Source organism: Palaemon carinicauda, chromosome 2 (genome assembly GCF_036898095.1).
Source record: "Palaemon carinicauda isolate YSFRI2023 chromosome 2, ASM3689809v2, whole genome shotgun sequence".
NCBI classification, from domain to species: Eukaryota; Metazoa; Arthropoda; class Malacostraca; order Decapoda; family Palaemonidae; genus Palaemon; species Palaemon carinicauda.
Genome location: NC_090726.1, coordinates 193,151,294 through 193,173,523, shown reverse-complemented (window position 1 = coordinate 193,173,523; position 22,230 = coordinate 193,151,294). Strand labels below are relative to the sequence as shown.

General features: G+C 44.5%; 1 protein-coding gene across 3 annotated transcripts in view; it reads right to left on the bottom strand.

Annotated features, from left to right (window-relative positions):
- The window catches only part of LOC137629084 (uncharacterized), a 293,593-nt gene that overhangs the window by 56,193 nt on the left and 215,170 nt on the right, over positions 1-22,230 (bottom strand). For all 3 annotated transcript variants that reach the window (XM_068360354.1, XM_068360367.1, XM_068360360.1), the window contains one exon: positions 8,781-9,020. In XM_068360354.1, the coding sequence (XP_068216455.1) occupies positions 8,781-9,020 (240 nt within the window). The remainder of the gene's footprint in view (positions 1-8,780; positions 9,021-22,230) is intronic.

Below are 22,230 nucleotides of genomic sequence, written 5' to 3'. Positions count from 1 at the left end.
CACTTCATCTTTGCCTTCAATTGTGGTTTCTTCCTCCTCTTCTATTCCTTTAAAGTGTTGTGGTACTCCAACACCTTCATTTGTCTTTCTTTTGGTGAGAAGAAGAAACTGCTACTAAGAAAAGTTTCTTGGCTACAGCAGGAAAAGCCAATGACTACCCTGACAATTCCCAGTCAAAATTGGGAACACCTCTATTCAGAACCATGAGTTCTCTGCATTTTAAAGTATACCTTTTTATCCATCCTTTACCAACAGTTCTGATTCCTTTCCAAGGTTACATCAACAATCTAATGAATTACAAGCATGATCGGGGATTCAAAAGATTCTAGAAAAACAAGTAAAAATTACAGATCCAACTCCAGGCTATTAAAACCAGTTGTTTCTGATTCCAAATGCATCAGGTAGTTGGAGACTAGTTCTGGATGTTTTGAGATTAATCAAAGTTCACTTCACACTACTATTAGCTTTGAGGAAGGAGGATTGAATGATCTTTAGTGATTTGATGGAAATTGGCTTTCACGCCCTCATGCATTAAGATTAGAAAAAATTCTTATGGTTTATGTTCTGGGAGAAAATATACCAGTTCTAGTGCCTTCAACCTCAGATCCTCCAGTTTTTATAAGGATAATGACTCCAGCCTCCAGATAGTTACATCTTCTGGTAGTAAGACACCTCTTTTTATCTACCGGAATTGCTGGCGTTGGACTCATTTCTAGAGAAGATTCAGAATTCTCATAGATTGTTACTTGTTGATAAACCTAAGGATTCAAACAAATTTCAAGAAGTTGTTATTCTTTGTTATAAGATTGGATTTATAAGGATGACAATAGCTGGAGCTTCTTTTTGGGATCTTCCATACAAAAAGTCCAATCATTCCAGAAGTTAGTAGCACAGTTCAAAATTGAGGAATTATCTCTCAGCCCACATGTAGACCAGACTTCTCCAAGCTGTGGCCAAACTGGAGAAGATTATTCCATTAGAATGATACAATTCAACCTCAATCATTGTTGGGACAGAATGACAGGTCTAAAGAATACTTTTAATCCCTCCATGTTGGAATCCGCAAAAGCTGATTGCAAGGTAGGAGAATCTTCCTTGTGTTTCACAGGGATAAGCCCCTTGTGATAAGAAGTCTAGCAGTTTAAATTTTCTGCTATGTGATGCTTCTGGCAACAGTTATGGTGGAACTCTGGATTATAATCCCTTGCAAGGACAGTAGTCACCAATAGTTTTACACAAATTGCCTAGAGTTATAACCAATTTACAAAGCTCATCGCCTAGGGGAAAATCTAGGGGTGGGTAAGGTTATTGCTGTATTCGTGGACAACACAACAGCTTTGGCCTACATCAAGAAACAGGGAGGCAACAAGTTGAAAATCTTGTTTCGTTAAGCTTGGGAATTGCTGCAATGGACAGGCATGAGGGACATTTGCTTCATTCCTAAATTTACCCAAGACCCTTATTCCTTCTAGCCCAGGAACTTCTAGGCTGGATGAAAGCTAGAAATATTACTATAATACCACAGTTTTCCACCAGAACGTGTTGGGGGATCAGCTGAAAAGGAAGAACTAGTTCACTGTCATTAACTAACTGGTTTCTTCATCCTAAACATGTTAAAAGTTGTGCAGGTGGGGAAAACCTCAGGTGGACTAAAAGTGTTTCACATATTTCAATTGAAAGATGACTTTTGCCCTCAAAGGTAGTACTGTATTATTATTACAAGCTAATTTATAAACCTAGTTGGAAAAGGAAGAAGCTATAAGCCCAAAGGATCCAACAGGAAAAAACAGCCCAGTGAGGAAAGGAAACAGAAATAAACTTCAAGAAAAGTAATAAACAAACTTCAAGAAAAGTAATAAACAATCAAAATAAAATATTTTAGGAACATTAACAACATTAAATCAGATTTTCATATATAAACTAAAAAAATTAATAAACAAGAGGAAGAGAAATAAGATTGAATAGTGTGCCCGAGTGTACCCTCAAGCAAGAGAACTCTAATCTAAAACAGTAGAGGGCCATGTTACAGTGGCTATGGCACTACCCAAGATTAGAGAACAATGTTTAGATTTAGAAGTGTCCTTCTAGGAGAACTGCTTACCACATCTAATGAGTCACTTCTATCCTTTACCAAGAATTGTTTGGTAATCTCGGTGTTGTCTGGTGTATATGGACAGAGGAAAATTTGGAAAGAATAGGCCAGACTATTTGGTGTATGTGTAGGCAAAGAAAAAATGAGCCGTAACCAGAGAGATGTATCCAATGTAGTGCTTTCTGGCCAGTCAAAGGACCCAATAACTCTCTAGTGGTAGTATCTCAATGGGTGGGTGGTGTCCTGTCCAACTTACTACTCACTACTAGTTCTCAGACTAATATCCACAACTATCAGATTTTCCTCAGAGCCTACCTAAAAGGGTGATCTTCTCCAAGAACCAAAAAGTACTTTCTTCAAGCTTTGGCTGACTAAGTGGAGATGCTCCACAATGTTCTTAAAAAAGAAGGGTTTTGAAAACATAGAGAAAGCCCACCTTCTCTGTACCAATTATAATGCGTTCTACTTTATCGGCACTTTAAAGATCCACCTTTTCTCTGACCCATTCCAATGGGTTTTGTACTTGAATTGGTGTAGAGGTATTTTTGCAACTAAATCCTTGGACAATATCATGAAGTTGGTTTTTTGTTTGCCCTCTGACAAAAGGCCAGTTGTATTCCCAGGCATGGATTCACGAACAATGACAATTTCTTCTTTATAAATATGACAAATTCGTAGATAATTTGTATTTTTCCTAACCATACAAACCTTAGCTATTTACATAGGGGTTTACTTTCGGTGTAGCTGAAATGACGAGCCATTAGATTTTAACGAGGGTTAAACTACCCCTGCGCTAGTTAGCAGGGGGTAGGGGAGGGGTAGCTAGCTACCCCCCCCCCCACACACACACCGGTGAGCTGCTTAACTTCACTTAGAGGTAGGACTTGTCTTGGGGGACAGGGCTGGCGGGCAAATATGTGTAAATAGCTAAGATTTGTATGGTTAGGAAAAATACAAATTATCTACGAATTTGTCATTTGTTCCGTAACGGAAATACAAACCACGCCATTTACATAGGGTGACTTAAACTTAGGAAGGGTGGAAAGTCCCCAGCCTTGCTGGCTTTGGCTTACCCGGGGACTCCATGCTGAACGAAGTTTGTTTGACAAACTTGTTCAGGGCTGAGAGGTCGATGACGGATCTCCAGCCTTCAGACGCCTTCTTTACAAGAAAGAGTCGACTGAAGAAGCCTGGGGAGCTGTCCACGACCTCCTGGAGAGCATTCTTCTTGAGCATGGTCTCGACTTCTGCCCTAAGGGCTAGACCCTTTGCCGATCCCATGGCATAGGAGCTCAATGACACTGGATTCGCTGTCAGGGGAGGTTGAGATGATATGAACGGGACACGATATCCTTGTTCGATCACAGAGACCGTCCAGAAATCGGCCCCGTGTTGCTGCCACCTGTGCATGCAACTTTGCAGGCATCCTCCTACAGGTGGACACGCAGGGGGATTGCCAATCCTAGCGTTTGCGGCCTCGGCCGCTCCTTCTAGGATTTCTGCCTCCCCTGGAGGACTTTCCACCCTTCTTGTCTTTGACAGGAAAGGGCTGCTGTTTAGACACCTTGGTCTTAGCTGCCGGAGCCTGCTTCGGTGTCCTGCGAGGCTGCTGTTGCTGTTGAGGAGCTGGAGGCTTGTAGGGCCGAGATGTAAGGCCCTTCTGGAGGAGCGAATCATGACTCGTCTTCCTCCACCTCTCAGCTGTCCGTTCTATATCCTTGGGCTCAAACTGGTTTCCTCCAAGGATGGAGGAATGTCTGAGCTTGCTGACATCCATAGCGGGGACCTTTGGGTGAAACCTCTCAGTCACCGCATCACGTCGCTTTAGAATCAAGTTAGCCCACAGGTTAGTGACCTGGTGAGCCAAAAACTCGATGGAGCGCGTGCCCAAGAAGAGGAAGGTCTCCAGGGCCTTCCTATTGCTCTCCTTGGACAAGTCCTCAGAGCGCAATAGGATGCCCAGAGACCCTAGCCAGACATCCAGCCACGAAGTGGCCTGCACGGCACACTTTGCGACTTTCTCTTGGCTTAAGATCTCCGACGCTGAGAATGTCACCTGCCGGGCATTGAGTTTCTCTAGAGAGAGACCCCTGGTGAGCTCTTCCACAGAGTGGTGGAGGGGAAGAGCTAAACAAGACTCCTCCATGATCTCGAAGTACCTCCTCTGCTGAACGCGAGGAGGTGGGAGGAGCTTGTTCCCGGCAGAAGAATGGCTGGAGGAGGCGAGCTCGGAAAGCTGGCCCTCGACCTTGTCCCTGGCACTCTTCACCCCCTGGGACCCTGGCAGGGCTGCACTGGCCTTGGGGGGCTTCTGAATACCATAAACTTGGTCCAGGACCGTATCCTTGCCTTCGCGAGGAGCGGTCTCGGGGTCCTTAAAACTATTGAGTTGCCTCATTAGATTAAGGACCCGCCAGAAGGCATGCTCTGACTCGCGCTGCTCTCCTCCTTGTGGACTGGCAGCTGAGTCTCACACAACCCTATTGGCTCTTCTTGGGGGGACATGCGGACGTTCTCCCGGGGAATGGTTGGCTCTGGACGAATCCTCGAAGATGACTTGGGGATCCTCTTTGAGTCCTTGGGCTCCCTCCTGGGAGGGATACAGGACTCTAGCAAAGAGGTCTGGAAGGTCCCTCCTACGTGAGACGTTTCTCTTCCTTGAGGTGGGGTTCCTCCCATTGGTGCCGTGGGAGAGTGCCTCACCTCGCTGGATTCTCCTGAGGACGGGAAAGGTTCGTCCGCAGGAGGAGAAAACGCCTGCAAAGGGGAAGGGGCCTTCCCGACGGACCTCTTGGGAACCAGTTACCGCGAAATCCACTCCTCTCCTTTTCTTCAGCGGGGGCGAGAGAGCCTTTGGTTTTAGTCCCAGATCAGCGAGGGCTGGCTTCATAGCCTGCACGACCTCTTTCATCAGGGAACCAAACCAAGGCTGGCGGCTGACTGACGCAGTGTCAGCGATTCCCGCTGGAGGGAAGGGGATCGGCTGATCCTTAGGAGTGGATACTACTGGGCCTGCCTGAAATGAAGAAAGGGAAGAAGAATGTTGCCTGGACCTCTCCGATGAATTTTCCTGCTCCTGAACGCGTGCTCGGCGCTTACGAGATGGCGATCGCGAGGACGATCTGGAAGCACGCGGCCCCGGCAACTCGCAAGGTTGGGCGCACTGCGAAACCCAGCGGGAATCGCGTTGGGGGTCGCGCTGGCGCTTGGGCGATGGCAAAACCGCTGGGTCGCGCGCGGGCGCGCGGAAATGAGGGCACGGGCGCGCGTGAGCGCGCTGACGAAGGTAAGCGTGGATGCTCAGGTGAGGGTGTGCGCGAGTTCCCGGACGATCGCTGGCGATCAGGAGAGCGATGGCGCGTAGGCGATCGGTGGAGCATAGGCGAGTGTAAGCGCGTTGGCGAGCGATGGCGCGTTGGTGAGCGATGGCGCGTTGGCGAACGATGGCGCGTTGGCGAACAATGACGCGTTGGCGAACAATGACGCGTCGGGTGAGTAAGCGACCGACTGCGCACAGGGGAGTTAGCGTGTGGGCGAGTCGGTGACCTGTGGCGATCAGACGCGTGGGCACGTTGGCGAGCGTTCGCGCACAGGCGAAGGATCGCGCTGGTGCGTAGGAGAACGCTGGAGCGTAGGAGATCGCTGACGCGTAGGATGGCGCGCAGTAGCGCGGAGAGAAGTTGCCAACTGGGGCGCAGGGCCAGGGGGAGCTGATGTGCTCGAGGGTGAACGCTCGTGGGCGGGCTCAGGAGTCGACTCGTGGACGCGCGGGCGCGCATGCACTTCAGAAGTGCGCACAGGAGAAAACGCACGGTGGTGCGCAGGCGGCGGTCGACGCACAGGGGAACGCTGGCAAGGCAAAGGATCAATGTTCTTGCCTGTGCCTAGACCCGAAGGTTGTGGACGCGTGGGCGAACGTTGGCGGGCATGGCGCGCGATAATGCGCTGACGAGCAGGAGGTTGATGGCGCTCAGGAGACTGTTGACGCGCATGGCGAGCGATAGTGCGCTGACGAGCAGGAGGTTGACGGCGCTCAGGAGACTGTTGACGTGCAGTGCGTGCAGCAGGGACAGGCGAGCAGGTTAACGCTGGCGAGCAGGAGAGCGCTGGAGATCAGGAGAGCGCTGGCGAGCAGGAGAGCGCTGGAGATCAGGAGAGCGCTGGCGATCAGGAGAGCGCTGGCGATCAGGAGAGCGCTGGCGAGAAGAGTCTGTTGACTCATCCACAGGAGAGTGCTTGCGCACAGGAGAGCACTGGTGAGCAGGAGAGCACTGGCGAGCAGGAGAGCGCTGGCGAGCAGGAGAACGCTGGCGAGCAGGAGAGCGCTGGCAATCAGGAGATCGCTGGCAATCAGGAGAGCGCTGGTGAGAAGAGTCAGGTGACTCTTCAGTAGGGGAGAGCTTGCGCGCAGAAGAGCGCTGGCGAGCAGGAGAGCGCTGGCGAGCAGGAGGGCGCTGGCAATCAGAAGAGCGGTGGCGCTTACGCGCTACTGAAGGGCGCACAGGTGAAACCTGGTGCGGAAGGGAATTACCCACATTGTGGGATAAGCCCTTCTGCCTCGAAGGGACCGGTGCTTGAGTTAACAAGGAGGATCTGGCAGGCGCAGGAGATCGCGAACGATCTGCGGAGAGGTCCAGTGATGTCACAGCCACGGTCTGCTCCCGACGAGAAGAATCCTTTGCAGGGGACGACGAAGATGAAGACCCGAAGAGAAGGCGCCTCTTAACTCCCTTGTAAGGAGAAGGAAGGCCTCGGCGGCGAAGAGGAGGGCGAGCCTTACGGCGAAGACGACCTCGAGGCAGGGTATCACCGTCGTCGGTCCTCCGAAGAGGAGTCTCAGTTAGTGCACTTCCCCGAGGGGGAGGAACACCCGCAGGAGAGACCGTTGGACCCAGCTTTCCCCTCGAAGGATGTTCGGAGGGGGAACCTGAGCCTTCAGCAACATCCGCAACAGCAGCAGCTGGGGTTTGACCCGACCCGTCGGACGCCACTGCCACAACAACGTCGACAATAGCCAGAGGGTCTACCTCTGGTATTACCGGCGACTGTTGGACAGCTGCCCCCAACTGGATCAGATCAAACAGGGCTTCCTTGGAGGGCGAGCCCTTAAGCCCCAAGGAAGCCCAAAGCTGGAAAAGATCATTGTTAGATACAGTCTGATCATAATCAACAAAATCAATAATGTCCTCCCCCGGAGGAGGAGGGGGAGCTGCCTCGCTATGGGAGGCAACACCCTCTTCCGAACCCCGAGATTGGGAAACAAAAGAAGGACCTACGCTACTACTCGGCGGCTCTCGCGTGAGACAGAACGAGTGGGAGCTTCGGAGGAGGTTCGGGCAATGGAAGAAGAGTCCTTGGAGCCTTCCTTCCCCAAGGTAGTCCCTGAGGGAGAACGGTCTCGCTTAGAACTCTTCTTACGCCGCCGGGCAAACCTCTCCCACTGGGAGGTATGCCACTCCCTACATTCCATACAAACATTATCACTTTCACACCGTTGACCTCGACACTGCGGGCAAAGGGTGTGAGGGTCTGTATCGACCGCCGACATGAATGTTCCACAGTGGCGGTCGGGGAGTCCAGGGCACTTCCGCATAATGGGAAGAAAAGGTAGAGGCCAACTTCAAACACACAACTGTAAGAAAAAGAAAAACAGATTAAGGCTGTCAAAAATGCGAGGATGAGACAGACATGTCTGTACATCGTCCGAGCCAAAAGTGAAGTGAAGCAGCTCACCAGTGTGTGGGGGAGGGGGGGTAGCTAGCTACCCCTCCCCTAACCCCGTGCTAACTAGCGCGGGGGTAGTTTAACCCTCGTTAAAATCTAATGGCTCGTCATTTCAGCTATGCCGAAAGTAAACCTCTATGTAAATAGCGTGGTTTGTATTTCGGTTACGGAACAACTATCCCTTTCAGAAGATTATACACAGCCATGAAAATTACTGGTGGTGTAAATGGAAATATGCGTGTTTTGTAATGCGTAGTATGAAATATTATGTTTTAGTGCAAAGGATTAGGCTTAAAGTTACACTTGGTCATTATTAATTCGGCAATTTGTTATACATGCTAGTTCTCATCCTGCTTCCTCTTCTATAAGAGAAAATCATGCACCAATTTTTCTGAATTATTTGACAAATACAGAACACTAAGTAAGCTAGCAGTGACTAAATGACAACCTCAAATGGGATTGATACTCTATCTTCAAACATTCTACACCACAGACATGTATAGCATTATTCTTGCTTAATATACTATCCATTGTATAGTTCTCTACTTTATTTGCCTTACCTTTTTAGTAGATATTCAGCTCAAGTAACTCTTGGGTTTATATTCAGTAAGAACACCATTTTTTAATTAAGGTTTGTGCCATAGATAGAGATCGTTATCATACAAAGAAATTAATACTCCTTCCCCTCATATTGGACAAAGATGAATTTATTTGAATACAAAGATTCAAACAGAAAAAGGAGGATGAGAGTGAATGGCTTACTATCTTTCTTTTTTTTTCTTGTAAGAGCAAGATTGCCATTTCATTATTGACTTTAGTTAAAGAAAAAAGTATTTATATTTAAGAAACATGAAATTGCTTTAAAAAAATTCTTGTAAAATTCACTAAAGGAGAGTCAGGGATAAGGTAATTAAAAATGTACCAATTAGTAATAAAATCTCTTGAACAATCAATATGCACTTACCATTATCATTCCGAACAGGTCCATAATCAACAGGGATGACACCCGAGCTGTCGTCTCGATAACTTTCGTGTCCTCTCTGTCCTCTTTGGTTTTGTCTTGTGCAACAAGCAAAAAGAAATCCTCCACATCCGCCATCAATAAGGCCGCCACTTAACCAACAAAAGAGAAAGAATTCACATGATCCTGAATAGCAAAGAGCTGGGTCACCAAGGAAAAATCTTCTTGTAGATTGATTAAAGTCTGTAATAAAGAAGTTGCACATTGAGTTACCACGTCTTTCATTAAAATTCTTTATTGTTGATAAACAACATTATCAGAGTTATCAAGTGAAGTGAATCTCAAATTGCATATGAATAAAAGAAAATTAATTTTCTATTAGACAACAATCTAAAATTAAACAAAGGGTAGTTGTGTATCAGCACATTATTTTAAAGATTATTATTTCCACTAAAAACCATAACCTAGTAATATCCTTCATAAAATTGTCAGGTTATAGGAAATGTTGTAATTTTCTCTTTACTTTTAAGGTCTCTCCCTACCTAAAGCCTGACTTTTAACACACTTCCTTTTCATTATATAAGGTAAGTAAAACTGTGGATAAGCTTGTAAAGAGATACCTCATTTCAACAGCTCTGAGGTTTTGCAGAATTACACTTAGGGAAACTGTTTAAAGAACTTTTCCTTCTTAATATGCCCCCTCCTTCTCCATCACTAATAACAACCTTTGAATCTCCTTCCTCATGGCCCATGTAGAATAAATTAATGCTAGATCTCCTCTTCCAGACCTGGATGCATCCGTGTTTAAGATAGGTGCTGATGACCCTGAGCTCATTAAACCCTAAGATATTGATGATCCCCCGTCAGAGGCCATTGTGGTTGCTAACTTAACAGGACCATCAGCATCTCCAAATCCATCCCCTTGATGCCTATTTCCAAGCATCTTTTGTACATATATAAATGCTTCAGTAAAAGCATAGTTAAGCAACTAGTAGAATTGTTTCTTCTTATTTGGAATGATGTAGAAGGTTCCTTAATACTGTAAAATTGAAATAATTGAGGTTTTTTATTAAAAAATTTTCTTTAAAGAGAAATGAAATCAAGGTAAAATGTACTTGGGATGGATGTGAAAAGCGGGATCACGAGTAATGTTGCTATTACATCAACTGTTTTGCTTCCTGGACCCTATGAACTGTCCCATCTGCTTACAGTAGATCAATTCTGCATAGAGTAATAATCCACTTGAGAGAGAGTGCCACTTTTCTCCTTTCCATGTGTGAAACGTTTTACTACCATCGCCAGTTTTGTTGAGTATTTACCAAGTAAAGAACTCGGCGATCTCATCTGCCCAGCAGTACAGTACAGTATTAGATTGGTAGCAAAGGGTTTTGAGAAAGGGGTTGTGGTGATCCACGCCTTCTTTCACGTTGTAGATTTTGGGTCGTAGGACAATTCAAATCCTGATGAAGAGGTGGGTTTACTTCAGGGGTCCTCAGAGGAGACTTCGGTCTTCTCTGGGAGGATGCCCACTAGATCGGCCCTGACCCAGGTTTCCACTAGGCAGGTTACTAGGCTGCCTGGAACTGGGCTGGGCAACTTGCGTCCCCTGCAGTTATCGCAAAGATATTTGAGGCTTCAATCTACTCCTTTTATAATGAGCCTACTCAAGGCACTATAATTCCAGTGAATTTCTGCCTTCCGTCTGCTTCCTTTCCGTCCTAACCAGCAGACCCGGTGGTAGGTAGACCTTCAGGCTAAAAAGCTCATGGAGAAGCTCCAATGGGGGCTTTACCACCTGATCCGAATCTTCCGGGTTCAGAGGCAGGGGAGAGTCAGCAGAGATGGCTTTTTTGGTGGATATAGACAAGGGGAATCTAGAAGAAAACCCTTCGCGATGCTGTGATGGATGTGCCTTCTGGCCTGAGTTGAATATTTTATGCATTTCCTGAATCACGATGGAGGTTTAAGATCCATCATTTAAAATATGTCCCCAGCTAACTCCAAAAGACCTTATCCTAATACCATACAAGCCTACCCTATACACTTTGGCAGAGGTAGTATCAGAGGCTGGAGGTTTCCTTCTTGACCACAGTTTGCTGGATGCTTCAGTGGTCTGAATGACAGTGCCAGGCGTAAATGCTCCTTTTTTTACCCAATTGGTAAGGACGGTGTCTGAATCAATGGGGCATATGTAGCTAAAAGGAGACTTTACCCTGCCCAAAGAATGCATTCCCTTTTTGGGGGTATATCTGAAAGAGTTTGAGGGATTCACAAAAATTAAAGGTTTTTATGAAGTCTTCTCTGTAAGAAATGGTTTGCTTACGTAAACACTAATCAATTGGGTGAATGTTTTCCTTTGGTTCCTGACCATCTTAGGACAGCAGAATTTAGTGCTCAATATACTATTTAACCTAATGTCAGTCATGTCCTTCTTGGAAGTGGGGAACTGTAGGAGGATCACTGGTGACCCCTTTGCCAATAACATGTAAATCTGTAACTCTACATAGGAGGCTTTACAGAATTTTGTCAAAGCCAAGTTCGGCTGGATGCGATTTAGAGAAGGTCAAGGCGAGGACCCTCTTAATGAGAGAATGCCTTGATGAAGTCATTGAGCTTCAGCACGGCATTTCATTCCCGTGCTGAATCTTGGTGACGGGCAAGAGGGCTCTCGAACTTCGGGAAATTGCTCCCCCAGTTCGAATCTAAATTTCTCTCTTTCTTCTTTTTCTTCTGCTTAATATTACTTCGACCTTCTCCTAATTTGATCAACTTTCTTTCATCTTGCTGTCCTATCTCTATGATTATTATTTTTCTTAGTTATATATATATGTAGATGTATGCATATATATATATTTATTTATTATATTTGTTCATTTATTTATTTATCTATTTTTTTTTCTATTTTATTTAAATGGAGTGGATATTTCCACATTCGTTATTACTGCCTGCTTAGATGAATGGGAGAAGGGATCACGGTTGGGAGGTATTCGCATTCAAAGCTATATATGAGAGTATTGGATGATCTCAGCCATTCCAAAGATGGTTTGGACCTTTTTGGCGGAACTACTCTCAAGGGTTGGGTCATCGGAATCCAGGGAGATCCAATCCTTGAGGTGGGACTCTTGGCTTTTGGCCGGAAGCCCATCATTACAGATATGGGGAGGATGATTCCATATTACCTTGGTCTCAGTCCTAACAGGCGGGTTTAGCTTACACCTGTGCCTCTATATCTGTTTTGATGCTATCCTTCGGGTAGGGTATGGAGTGGACCATCTGGGAAGTATACTCTCATTGTGCCGATAGTGGAGAATACAAATTTCCTTTCCAACGTATGATACTTTCTTATAATTCTCAAGCAGGTACCCCAACAAAACAACAACAAAAAACATGAAAATCCCACCCTTAAATATGGACCCTTCAAATGCTGACTCCCCATCCCCTGGATTTGCTGACTCCCCCCCGGCACTGTTGACGACTTCTGCTACTGTAATTAAGGAAAATTCTGTTGACGACCTTCGAACTAAAAAGGACCACTCTACTGATGTTAAAAAATCTAGCAATTTGGGTAACACAGGGAAACTACGATTCCTTCATGTTTCCCAAATCCCATTAGAGACAAATTATGATGATATATATAGAGCATTTGAGTGCTATGGATTGATAAAGGAAATAAGGATGAGACTTGGAGATGAAAAATGGGACTCTTGGATATCTTTTGAAAGTCATGATGAAGCGTTTAATGCCATAAGTAATATTAGTAGTACTGTATCAAAATTAACGAATTGAACATCATGGGAGCTCTTTGTGATAAGGTCCCAAAGGAATTGGATGTGTACAAACCTGCTGCTTGGTTTGAAAAAGATAGAAATGTACCCATGCCTTCACAGAGAAAACCCAAACCACCAATGTGGCTCTTAGCTGAACCTAAAGGGATAATAGGAAATTATTTTAAGATATGTAAGTTTATCAAAAAAAAAAGTAGGAACCATAGCACCTGGAGATATATCCCGTTTTGGGAAGAATAGTTATCTCATCCATGCCAAATCTTCGACTCGGTCTGCAATACTGTCTAACTTACAGACAGGCAGTGATGAAATTACATTGGAAATGAAACCTCATCTATATTTTAGTTATGGAAGGGGAGTGGTCTTTAATAAGGACCTGTACGAATTTACAGAGGAGGAGATACTTTCTATGTGTCCATTAAATGTATGGAAAGTGCATAAGATTCCTGGAACTTCAATAATTATACTTACTTTCCAGGATGCTGATGTACCTTTCCATATTTTTATTGAAAATGAAAGGATTAAAGTTCGGCCTTTCAAACAAAAGCCCCTGCAATGTTTTAATTGTTTTAAATTTGGACACCCATCCAAAGTTTGCAAAAATGGAAAAATGTGTGGTATTTGCTCCAAAACTTATCATGGAGAATGTACACTTGAGGCCAGGTGTACTGCAATTTGAATCATAAATCAACTGATAGGAGATGCGAACTGTATAAGTTGGAGGAAGCTGCCCTAAACAAATCAAGTTTAGAACACATAAGTGTGGGACATGCAAAAAGACTGTTGAATAAATCAACCAGCTATGCAAAGGCCTTAAAATCAAAGGTAAGTTTACCACAGGAGACAGCAACCCCACCTAGCACTGCCAGTAATCCTAAGAAAAGAAATACAACCTCTGATAATAAAGTACTGCATGACAAGGTAATCATATTGCCTTCTGAGGCTCTGCCACAGCGTATTAAAAATGGGTCATTGCCCATTTCTGTACAGCCTTCGTCCCCCATTACCAACAATAGTACTAACCTCTCCCAGGCCATGTCCTTGCCTGATTTGATGGAGATGCCAGCTGACACCAAGTTACCAGGTGCACCTGTATTGGGGAAGGTGCAAAAACCTGGTAGCTCAAAACCTACTAATCGGAAAAGAGAGAGACCTCCATCTCTCTCGCCCCCTTCCATAAGAAATATCAAAATTACGTCGTCAAATAAATATGATGATTTGTCTGTTGATATTTCTGATCTGGAAGTCAATTTAAATAAATCGGAAATTCAAGTGGAGGTCCACCAACCTCCTCAACAATCAGATCAAAAAGACAAAAAGAAAATCATAAATGCTAAACCCAATCTATCAAGACCCTCTTTAATAAAACCACCTAAAAATAGTGTTAGATCAAAAACTGCTAATGGAAAGACTACCAAATTATAAACCATAGTTTTTTCCTCCATTTTGCAATGGAATTGTCAGGGTTTAAGGGCCAAATATGAAGAACTTAAGCTCCTTATTCATGAACATTCCCCCATAATTATTTGTCTACAGGAGAGCAAACTTGGTCATAATACCCCCTTGTCCTCGCGAATATATTAGTTATAGGACACCATATGATCACCAAGTGGGGAGCCATGGCGGAAGTCTCATATACGTTCGTCGAGATGTTCCCCAAGTTTCTCTGTCTATTCGTACACCTCTGCAGGCAGTGGTTGTACAGATTGACATAGGGCAAAAATATACAATTTGTTCTCTGTACTTGCCTCCAAATGATAACATTTTGTATGATAACTTAGTGGAGGTGATTCAACAACTCCCTCAACCTTTTCTTTTACTTGGAGATTTGAATGGTAGACATCCTTTGTGGGGTGATGTTTTAGCAAACACGAGGGGAAATATCATATCATCAATTGTGGAAAATGAAGATGTGGGACTCCTTAATACAGGAGAGCCCACACACTTTCATGTCCAGACAGGTACCTTGTCATGTATTGACCTATCAATCGTAAGCTCTAATTGCCTTCTCGACTTCGATTGTAGGACATTAGATGATTGGCATACTAGTGATCATGCACCAATCATTATAAACACCAACAATGGTCCACCTTTACAGGGATCGCCACGATGGAATCTTGACAAGGCGGACTGGGATAAATTTCGTGAGCTAAGCGAAATTGAGGGGGATGCAGGACAAGTTGAAAATATCGATGATGCCATAGACTTACTGAATGGAACTCTCCATACAGCAGGAGTCAATTCAATTCCCAAAACAACAGGGTTATTCAAACGATGACCAGTCCCGTGGTGGTCTTCAGAACTAACTGCCCTCCACAGAGCCACAAGAAGATCTCTAACACGATTGCGTAGACGCAGAACTGATGAGAATTTAATTATGTACAAGAAATGTAGAGCACAGTTCCGTCGTGCCATGAAAGAAGCAAGGCGCCAGTCATGGATGTCTTTTGTTTCCTCCATTAACAGTAGAACACCACCATCTTCTGTGCGGAGGAAAGTAAAAAAGATAGCTAGCAAATTCACCCCCAACCCACCACCAGTGTTGAAGGTGAATGGCCAGTATGTAACTGAAGCAAATGATGTTAGCAATGCCCTGGCTAATCATTTTTCAAATGTATCCAGCAATTTGGATTTTTACAAATGATAAGTGCTTTATCTGGTCTCTTTGGGTTTGATTTTGAGGGTTCAAATATCCCTCAGGACTTCAGGGACTGCTATGCTAGTAGCTTCACTTTGGGCAAATAGCTTAAGGTATACACAGCTCCAGCATCTGAAACAAAGTCACACCCACTTCAGTCGGCACAGCTTATCAGAAAGTAAGGAGTCGGATTATCTTCACTTCATCTTTTCTCACTCAGAACCTTCACGCTTACATTTTCTCATCCATATATAAATTCGGAAATTCTCAGCTCACAGCATGACATACTTGATGAGCTGCAAGACGCCCTCATTCACTAAACAATACCAATCAGTGTCTAAGGCATAGATGGCCTTTCAGAGGAATAGGTTGCCGTGGCAGATAACCCTAGACTTCTTGGGTTCTTTTTTTATCCACATCTCTAAGAACAAACAATTTTGTCAAACGGCATTCAGAGCCTCTCAAGCGGGCTTTTGGTATGGATTTACACTCCGACATGTTTTATAAGATTTTCCAGTCTTTTGCATTACATTGACCCTGTCCACCAATCCCTATAGCATTTGGTCCGTGAAAAGGGTGCACGAGTTTTTGGCAGGTTTAGATAATGCCTCCATTTCTTTTTAAGAATTACTACAAAAAGCTGTATTTTTATAGCTTTAGATTCAGGAGCCAGATTACGTGAGCTTGCAAACTTTTAGAGATCAGGAGTTCAATGGTCTCCTAATCCTGACCTTGGGTCTCCTGTTTTTAGTGAAATAAAATCAAAAGCCTCTTCACAGACAGGACCAGCTTTATATTACAGCCCTAAAGCCGGGAGATGGTAACCCCTGTCCAGTGTCTATGTTGCAATTATACCACCAGGGATCCAAAATACTGAAGCCAAAAAGTCCCTTTCATTAGGGGCTATTTGCTAGAGTCGGGAGATGGTAACCTCTGTCCAGTGTCTACGCTGCAATTATACCACCAGAGATACAAAATACCGAGACCAACTAGTCCTTTTCAATAATGGCTATCTGTATTCTAATGACCTCTCTTATCAGAAAAGCTGATCTTCTCTCCATCCATAAAACTAACAGAGAAAAATTGCTTCTTCACTAGTGCTCTTTTCAATGTGTAATTTCAGGACATCCAATGCTTTTTGGGTTGCTCTGGGCACAGGGTCATTAAGTACTACTGAAACCAATCCAAGCAGTGCAACATCCATGTATGGTACTTGGCTCATTTGTGACTCCTATGAAGGGAAACTGGAGAGAGGAAGAACTATATAAACTAGGATCATCAGCTGAAGCATGATGAAACCTACCGTCTTTCTCTGGAATTCCCTTATTAGGCGAGTGTCCTACTTTTTAATTTTTCTTCTCATTTATAGATATTTAAATTTTTTGCTTGGTTGTACTGTATACAGTTGTCTTAATGGTGCATAAGTCTACTCAGTTATTGCTCTAGCATTAGTCCTTCGAGACCACACAAAAGAGGTTTTGATGATGGAAAAACCTATTTTTGGGGAGATATTGTGTAGTCTCCATGAGTTTGAAAGATGGCCTGGGTACAAGTTGGTACACAGGTAGCATTGTCTCAAGCTGTAATGATGGTTCTCGGTGATGAAGCATCACCGATAGCCAGACAAATTCAGGTGGTCTGTTGAACTCAATGGTGCCTAAACTCGAGGGTCTCCCTTATACACGCTGAGTCCATGCTTTGCATGTTGATACACTGATCCTAGAGTAGGGGAGTAAATATATCTTTGGTAATTATGTTGTTTTGGATTCCCTATTCTATGCTTTTACAGGAAAGTCCTTGGAGGCCACGGTACCTCCATTAAAATCACTTGATTGTTCTATACAAGGAATGTATTAAAAGGAAAATGATCTCTACATTAAACAGGACTTTTATTCAAATATTTTACTTTGTTTACATTTGCTAAACTAAATGGAAAACTTTTTTGCACTCAAGACAAAATCTGGTAATTTGTCTATATATCATGAAAACTGCAAAAATGGTATTTTTATTATAAAATAAATTTTTAAATATACTTACCTGGTAGTTACATATATATAGCTTAAATCTCGCGTGTCAACGCGGCACGACAGAAAATTCAAATTCGTGGCCATCGCCGCCATGACAGTAGGTGGTCATACATGAGCACCATCTCTCATAGGTTATCAGAACCATTCACAACATTCTTCAGAAATTCCATGTCTCTGTTTTCAGAGGGGAGGAGGGAGGGCCCTTTTATATATGTAACTACCAGATAAGTATATTTAAAAATTTATTTTATAATAAAAATACCATTTTTAAATATGTAACTTCCCCGGTAGTTACATATATATAGCTGATTCACACCATTGGTGGTGGGTCGAAAACCTCATCCCATTGGGAATTCGTATAATTACCAATAACTACAAATAGTAGTACTAACAATCTGGTTCTAACCTGATAAGGAAGCTGGCTTCACAATGATACTGCCTCATTTCGCCTGCATTCCTTAAGAGACTCAGCGATCCACTCAGGGGGCTGTAAAAGTCTCTTGGGGCTGCCACAAGGTCCTCGACCTTAGTGTGGCTAGACCACCACCCTTGCAAACCTGGCATAGCCAAGGATACTGATTCTGACCACCTACTCCAAAAAAAAAAAAATTTCTTTTCTTTTTGTTTTTTTTAAAACTAGCTTGAGTTGCATCCCGGACTGATGGAAGGCTGCGAAAACCTTCACAGACAACCTGTGAACACATTAAAACTAATTTGATTTGCATCCCAGATTGACGGAAGGCTGCGACAACCTTCACAGACAACCTGTGAACACATTAAAACTAACTTGACTTGCATCCCAGAATGACGGAAGGCTGCGACAACCTTCACAGACAACCTGTGAACACAAGTACAAGAAAAAAGGCAAGGGTATATATCAAGTTATCGGGAAGAGGCAGTAGACCCTTCTCCAACTACGATGCCGGAGGTAACGTACAGACCCAGGGAACAGCAATCCTCATACTGGGTCTGGACATCTTTGAGATAGCAGTCTGTGAAGATTGATTTACTCGCCTGAAAGTAGGCTCCAAAATTGACTTCATTGACCTATTGTGTTTGTAAGCCATAGAAATTTCTACAGCTCTAACCTCGTGTGGTTTTACCTTAAGGATTGTGAAAACTTCTTATTCACAATCCTGGAGAGTTTCTCTTGTCAAATCCTTAATGAAAAAAGTCATGGTATTCTTTGATAAAGGTAAAGAGGACTTTTTAACTGAGCATCAGAGGCTGTCTATCTTGTCTTTGAAAAGAAAGCCTAGCTGAAGGGAGCAAATTGCATTGTCTCCATTAAAACTCACCTTCTTCCTGATGGCTTTTAACTCTCCTATTCCTTTGACTGTAGCCAATGTAATTAGGAAAAGAGTCTTCTTGGTAAGATACTTCCAAGACGCCTTGTCCAAGGGTACAAACCTACTTAAGGTTAAAAAGGCCAGGACTACATCCAGGTTCCACGAGGAGGTTGGATTGTCCTTCCTCTTAGTCGTCTCAAAAGATCTAATGAGATCTGAAAGATCCTTGTTACCTGACACGCTAATGTGACAGTTACGAAAGACGGAGGTTAGCATGCTGCAGTAACCCTTGATGGTAGGCACAGCTAGCTTCTCTTTTGTACGCAGATACAGTACAACAGAAAACTCTGCTATACTGTATTGGCTATAGAGGTATTGGTAGAGGAAAGTCTATTCCTGCACCACACTAATATGTCCCACTCGGATTAGTAAATCCTAATAGTTGTAATGATCTGGGGGTATCTACCAGCCACTCCATCATCTCCGCAACTTAATGTCTCATGGGCCAAAAAGGAGCTATCATGGTCATGTGGACGTTGGGAGGATCCCTGAATCTTTTCAGGACTCTGTCCAGGATCTTGAATGGAGGAAAAGCGTACACGTTTAGACCTTCCCAGTTCTTTAGAAAAGTGTCCACTGCGACTGCTTCCTAGTCTGGTACTGGAGAGCAAAATACCAGCAACCTCTATGTCATTTGTGATGCGAAGAGGTCCATCGAGTGTTGCACACCTCGTGACGTAGGGTCCACTCTGCAGTAAGAACTTGCCTTCTTCTGCTGAGCAGATCCGTCCTGACGTTTTTCTCCCCTTCTATAAAGTGAGTAATCAGGGCTTGGTGAATGGCCACTAGCTCTTTGATATTTATGTGTCATTTCCTCTGAGACTCTATCCACAGACCCCTGTCGAGAATCGTATGCGTCAAACAGGGACGAAATCAACCTCTCTAGTTCAGACAGACCAGACACTTGAAGCGTGCCATGTGCGCGAACTGAACCGTGTGCCGATTGCTGCGAGGGATCGTCAACCGTAGCCGAGTGACCACCAGGGGAAAGTCCTTGTGACATTTCCGGAGTGCCTTGAGCGCGATCTGAACCGATTATCATCCCCAGAAAAATGAAATTCTGTGAGGGTGTTAGTTAAGATTTGGCCAGGTTACCATCAGAGCTAAATGTTGCGTTAGGGGCATTATCCTTTGAAGAGCCTCCAAACACTTTACTTGTGATTCTGCTCTGAGTGGTCAGTCGTCCAGGTACTGGTCCAGGTGTATCGAGATATGGAAATACGCGTCCTGCAGATCCAAAGACACTATCCAGTCTCCCTGTCTGTTGCCTGTAAGGACCAACACTGAAGTTTCCATGGCAAATTTTACTTGGCTGACGAACTTGTACAATGGACTGACGTCCAGAACAGGTTTTCATACCCCCCAAGCTTTTCGGAACTAGGAAAAGCATGTTGTAAAAACCCCTCCGAGGAGGTGTCCTCTACCATTTCTATGACTGATTTTGACAGCATAAGGTTCACTTGCTCTTGAAGAGCTGCTGCCTTGTTTCCTGAATGGACTGTTGTCAACTCCAAGGGTATCGATGACATGGGAGGCATAGCATGTCTCACTTTTAGATTCGGTTTGTTGTCTTGGGAATCTGCGAACTTGACCTCCAGCTGCAATCCTTTGAGTTCCCCTTGAAGGGGCTCTCCCACGAAAGAGCTGACGAGTGGGAAGAGCCTCCTTTTATATCCTTGATAAAAAGCTAGCTGGGAGGACTTATTTAGCAGTCCTAGAGAGCTGTAGACAAATCTTTCCCTAAGTCCGGAGGGAAAAGACGATTACCCAATCGGAGCAAGTAAAAGTTCAGATCTCTGAACAAGGGACATACCTGAAGATAAGAAGGAACAACATATAGTCAGTCCTCTTTTTAAGAACTCCTGTCGTGAAAAGGGCTGAAAGTTCGATGGAGCCATCCCTCCCGGCCTTATCCAGACAGGCAATCAGATGCATCTGAGCCTCATTCTTAGGGTCTGTGGCTTCTGTGAGAGTTCCGAGAGTACAGTCCATAAGGCTGAAAACTTCTATTGTCTAAAAAATTCCCTTCAGCAGATGGTCCATTTCAGAATTGGACCACATAATCTTCGACTTGCTCATGTCTGAGCTATGTGAGGAGTCAACAAGTCAGGAGAAGTCTCCCTGGGAGGAGGCAGGAACTCCCAAACGGAGAACTTCCCCCAGACAAATACCACACACTAGATCTGGAAGCCAGTCAAGTTTGAGGAAAAGAAAAAGGAGGTCTACCCTAGATCCTTTCTCTTGGACGTCCATTGGTTGAGAGTTGAGAAAGCTCTCTTAACCGATCTAGCCAGGACCATCTTCTTGAAGGAGGATGTTTTTCGGGGTCTGCCCTTCAAAAACTGAGAGGGCATGCTTAGGTTGAGAAAAGTCTTCTGGATACAGAGATGTTAACACTGTCAGAAGTTTTTTTTTTTTTCTTTCTTTTTAAGTTAGCTGTCTGCAGTGAATCTTGAGATTCGTCTTATAATTCGGCTAATGGAACATCTTCGAATGGGTAGGAGACAAAACCGCGTCATCCTGTCGATTATTGCCTTCCAAAAATAATTCATCTTGTCCTGAAGAAATCTCGTGAAGGATATCATCCAATTGCGAAGAAGCATCACGTTTATGTACTGTAAGCTTCGAGGGAGAGACAGGTTCCAGTGCTTCCAGCATAAGATCATCATGCTGTAAGGAAGCATCAACATCTGTAAACCCATGCGAGAGAAAATCTTGATCGCGTGCGTCCAGCATGCGTTCAGCATGTTGTATGTCAACAGTGTGACGCGAGGGAGCGTTAGTTGTGCGTTCAGAAAATCCCGAAGGAGAGATAAAAAACTTGTCTATCCTGTTGCGAGGACAAGTCCCGACTATATGAGTCCATCATGGGTCCAGATTGAGACTGTTGTATGTTTCCATGAAAGGTATCATTCTACTACATGCGTTCCGAATGCCGTGAGGAATCGTTAGTATCCCGTCCAGTCAATCGTGAAGAAGAGACAACTGTTTATCTATAGTAACGTGGGGACAAAACCTGACTGCATGCGTCCAGCATATGTCCAGACTGAGACATGCGTCCAGTTTGCCGTCAGTTTCCAGACTGCTGCATGTGTCCAGATTGCCGTGAGCTATCAGCATGTCACATGCGTCTCGCATGAGCCATAGTCGCGCATTCCACAGATCGCGAAGGCGAGACAACTGCTTGTCTATAGTGACGTGGGGACAAAACCTGACTGCATGCGTCCAGCATATGTCCAGACTGCCGCATGCGTCCAGGTTGCCGTGAGCTTCCAGACTGTTCAGATTGCTGTGACCTGCCGTATGCGTCCATCTTGTCGCTTGCCGCAACGCGAGCTGATCGCTGCGAGGGAGTGTTGCTTAGCATCGGAGAAATACGCTGTCCGATAATATCGGAAGACCGTTTGCTTGGTCTATTGCTCCTTAGTTTCTTTTAGACGCGATTTTTCTGCCAGAAAATAGTAAGCGTCAAACAGAGACGAAATCGACCTCTTTAATTCAGACAAATCAGATACATGATGAGCGCCGTGTGCGCTAGCTGAACGATGTACTGATCGCTGCGAGGTATCGTCAACTGTCGATACTTCCCGCGCACACGCGCGATCTGAACCGTGTATCGATCGTTGTGAGGGATCGTCAACTTGAACGTAGTGG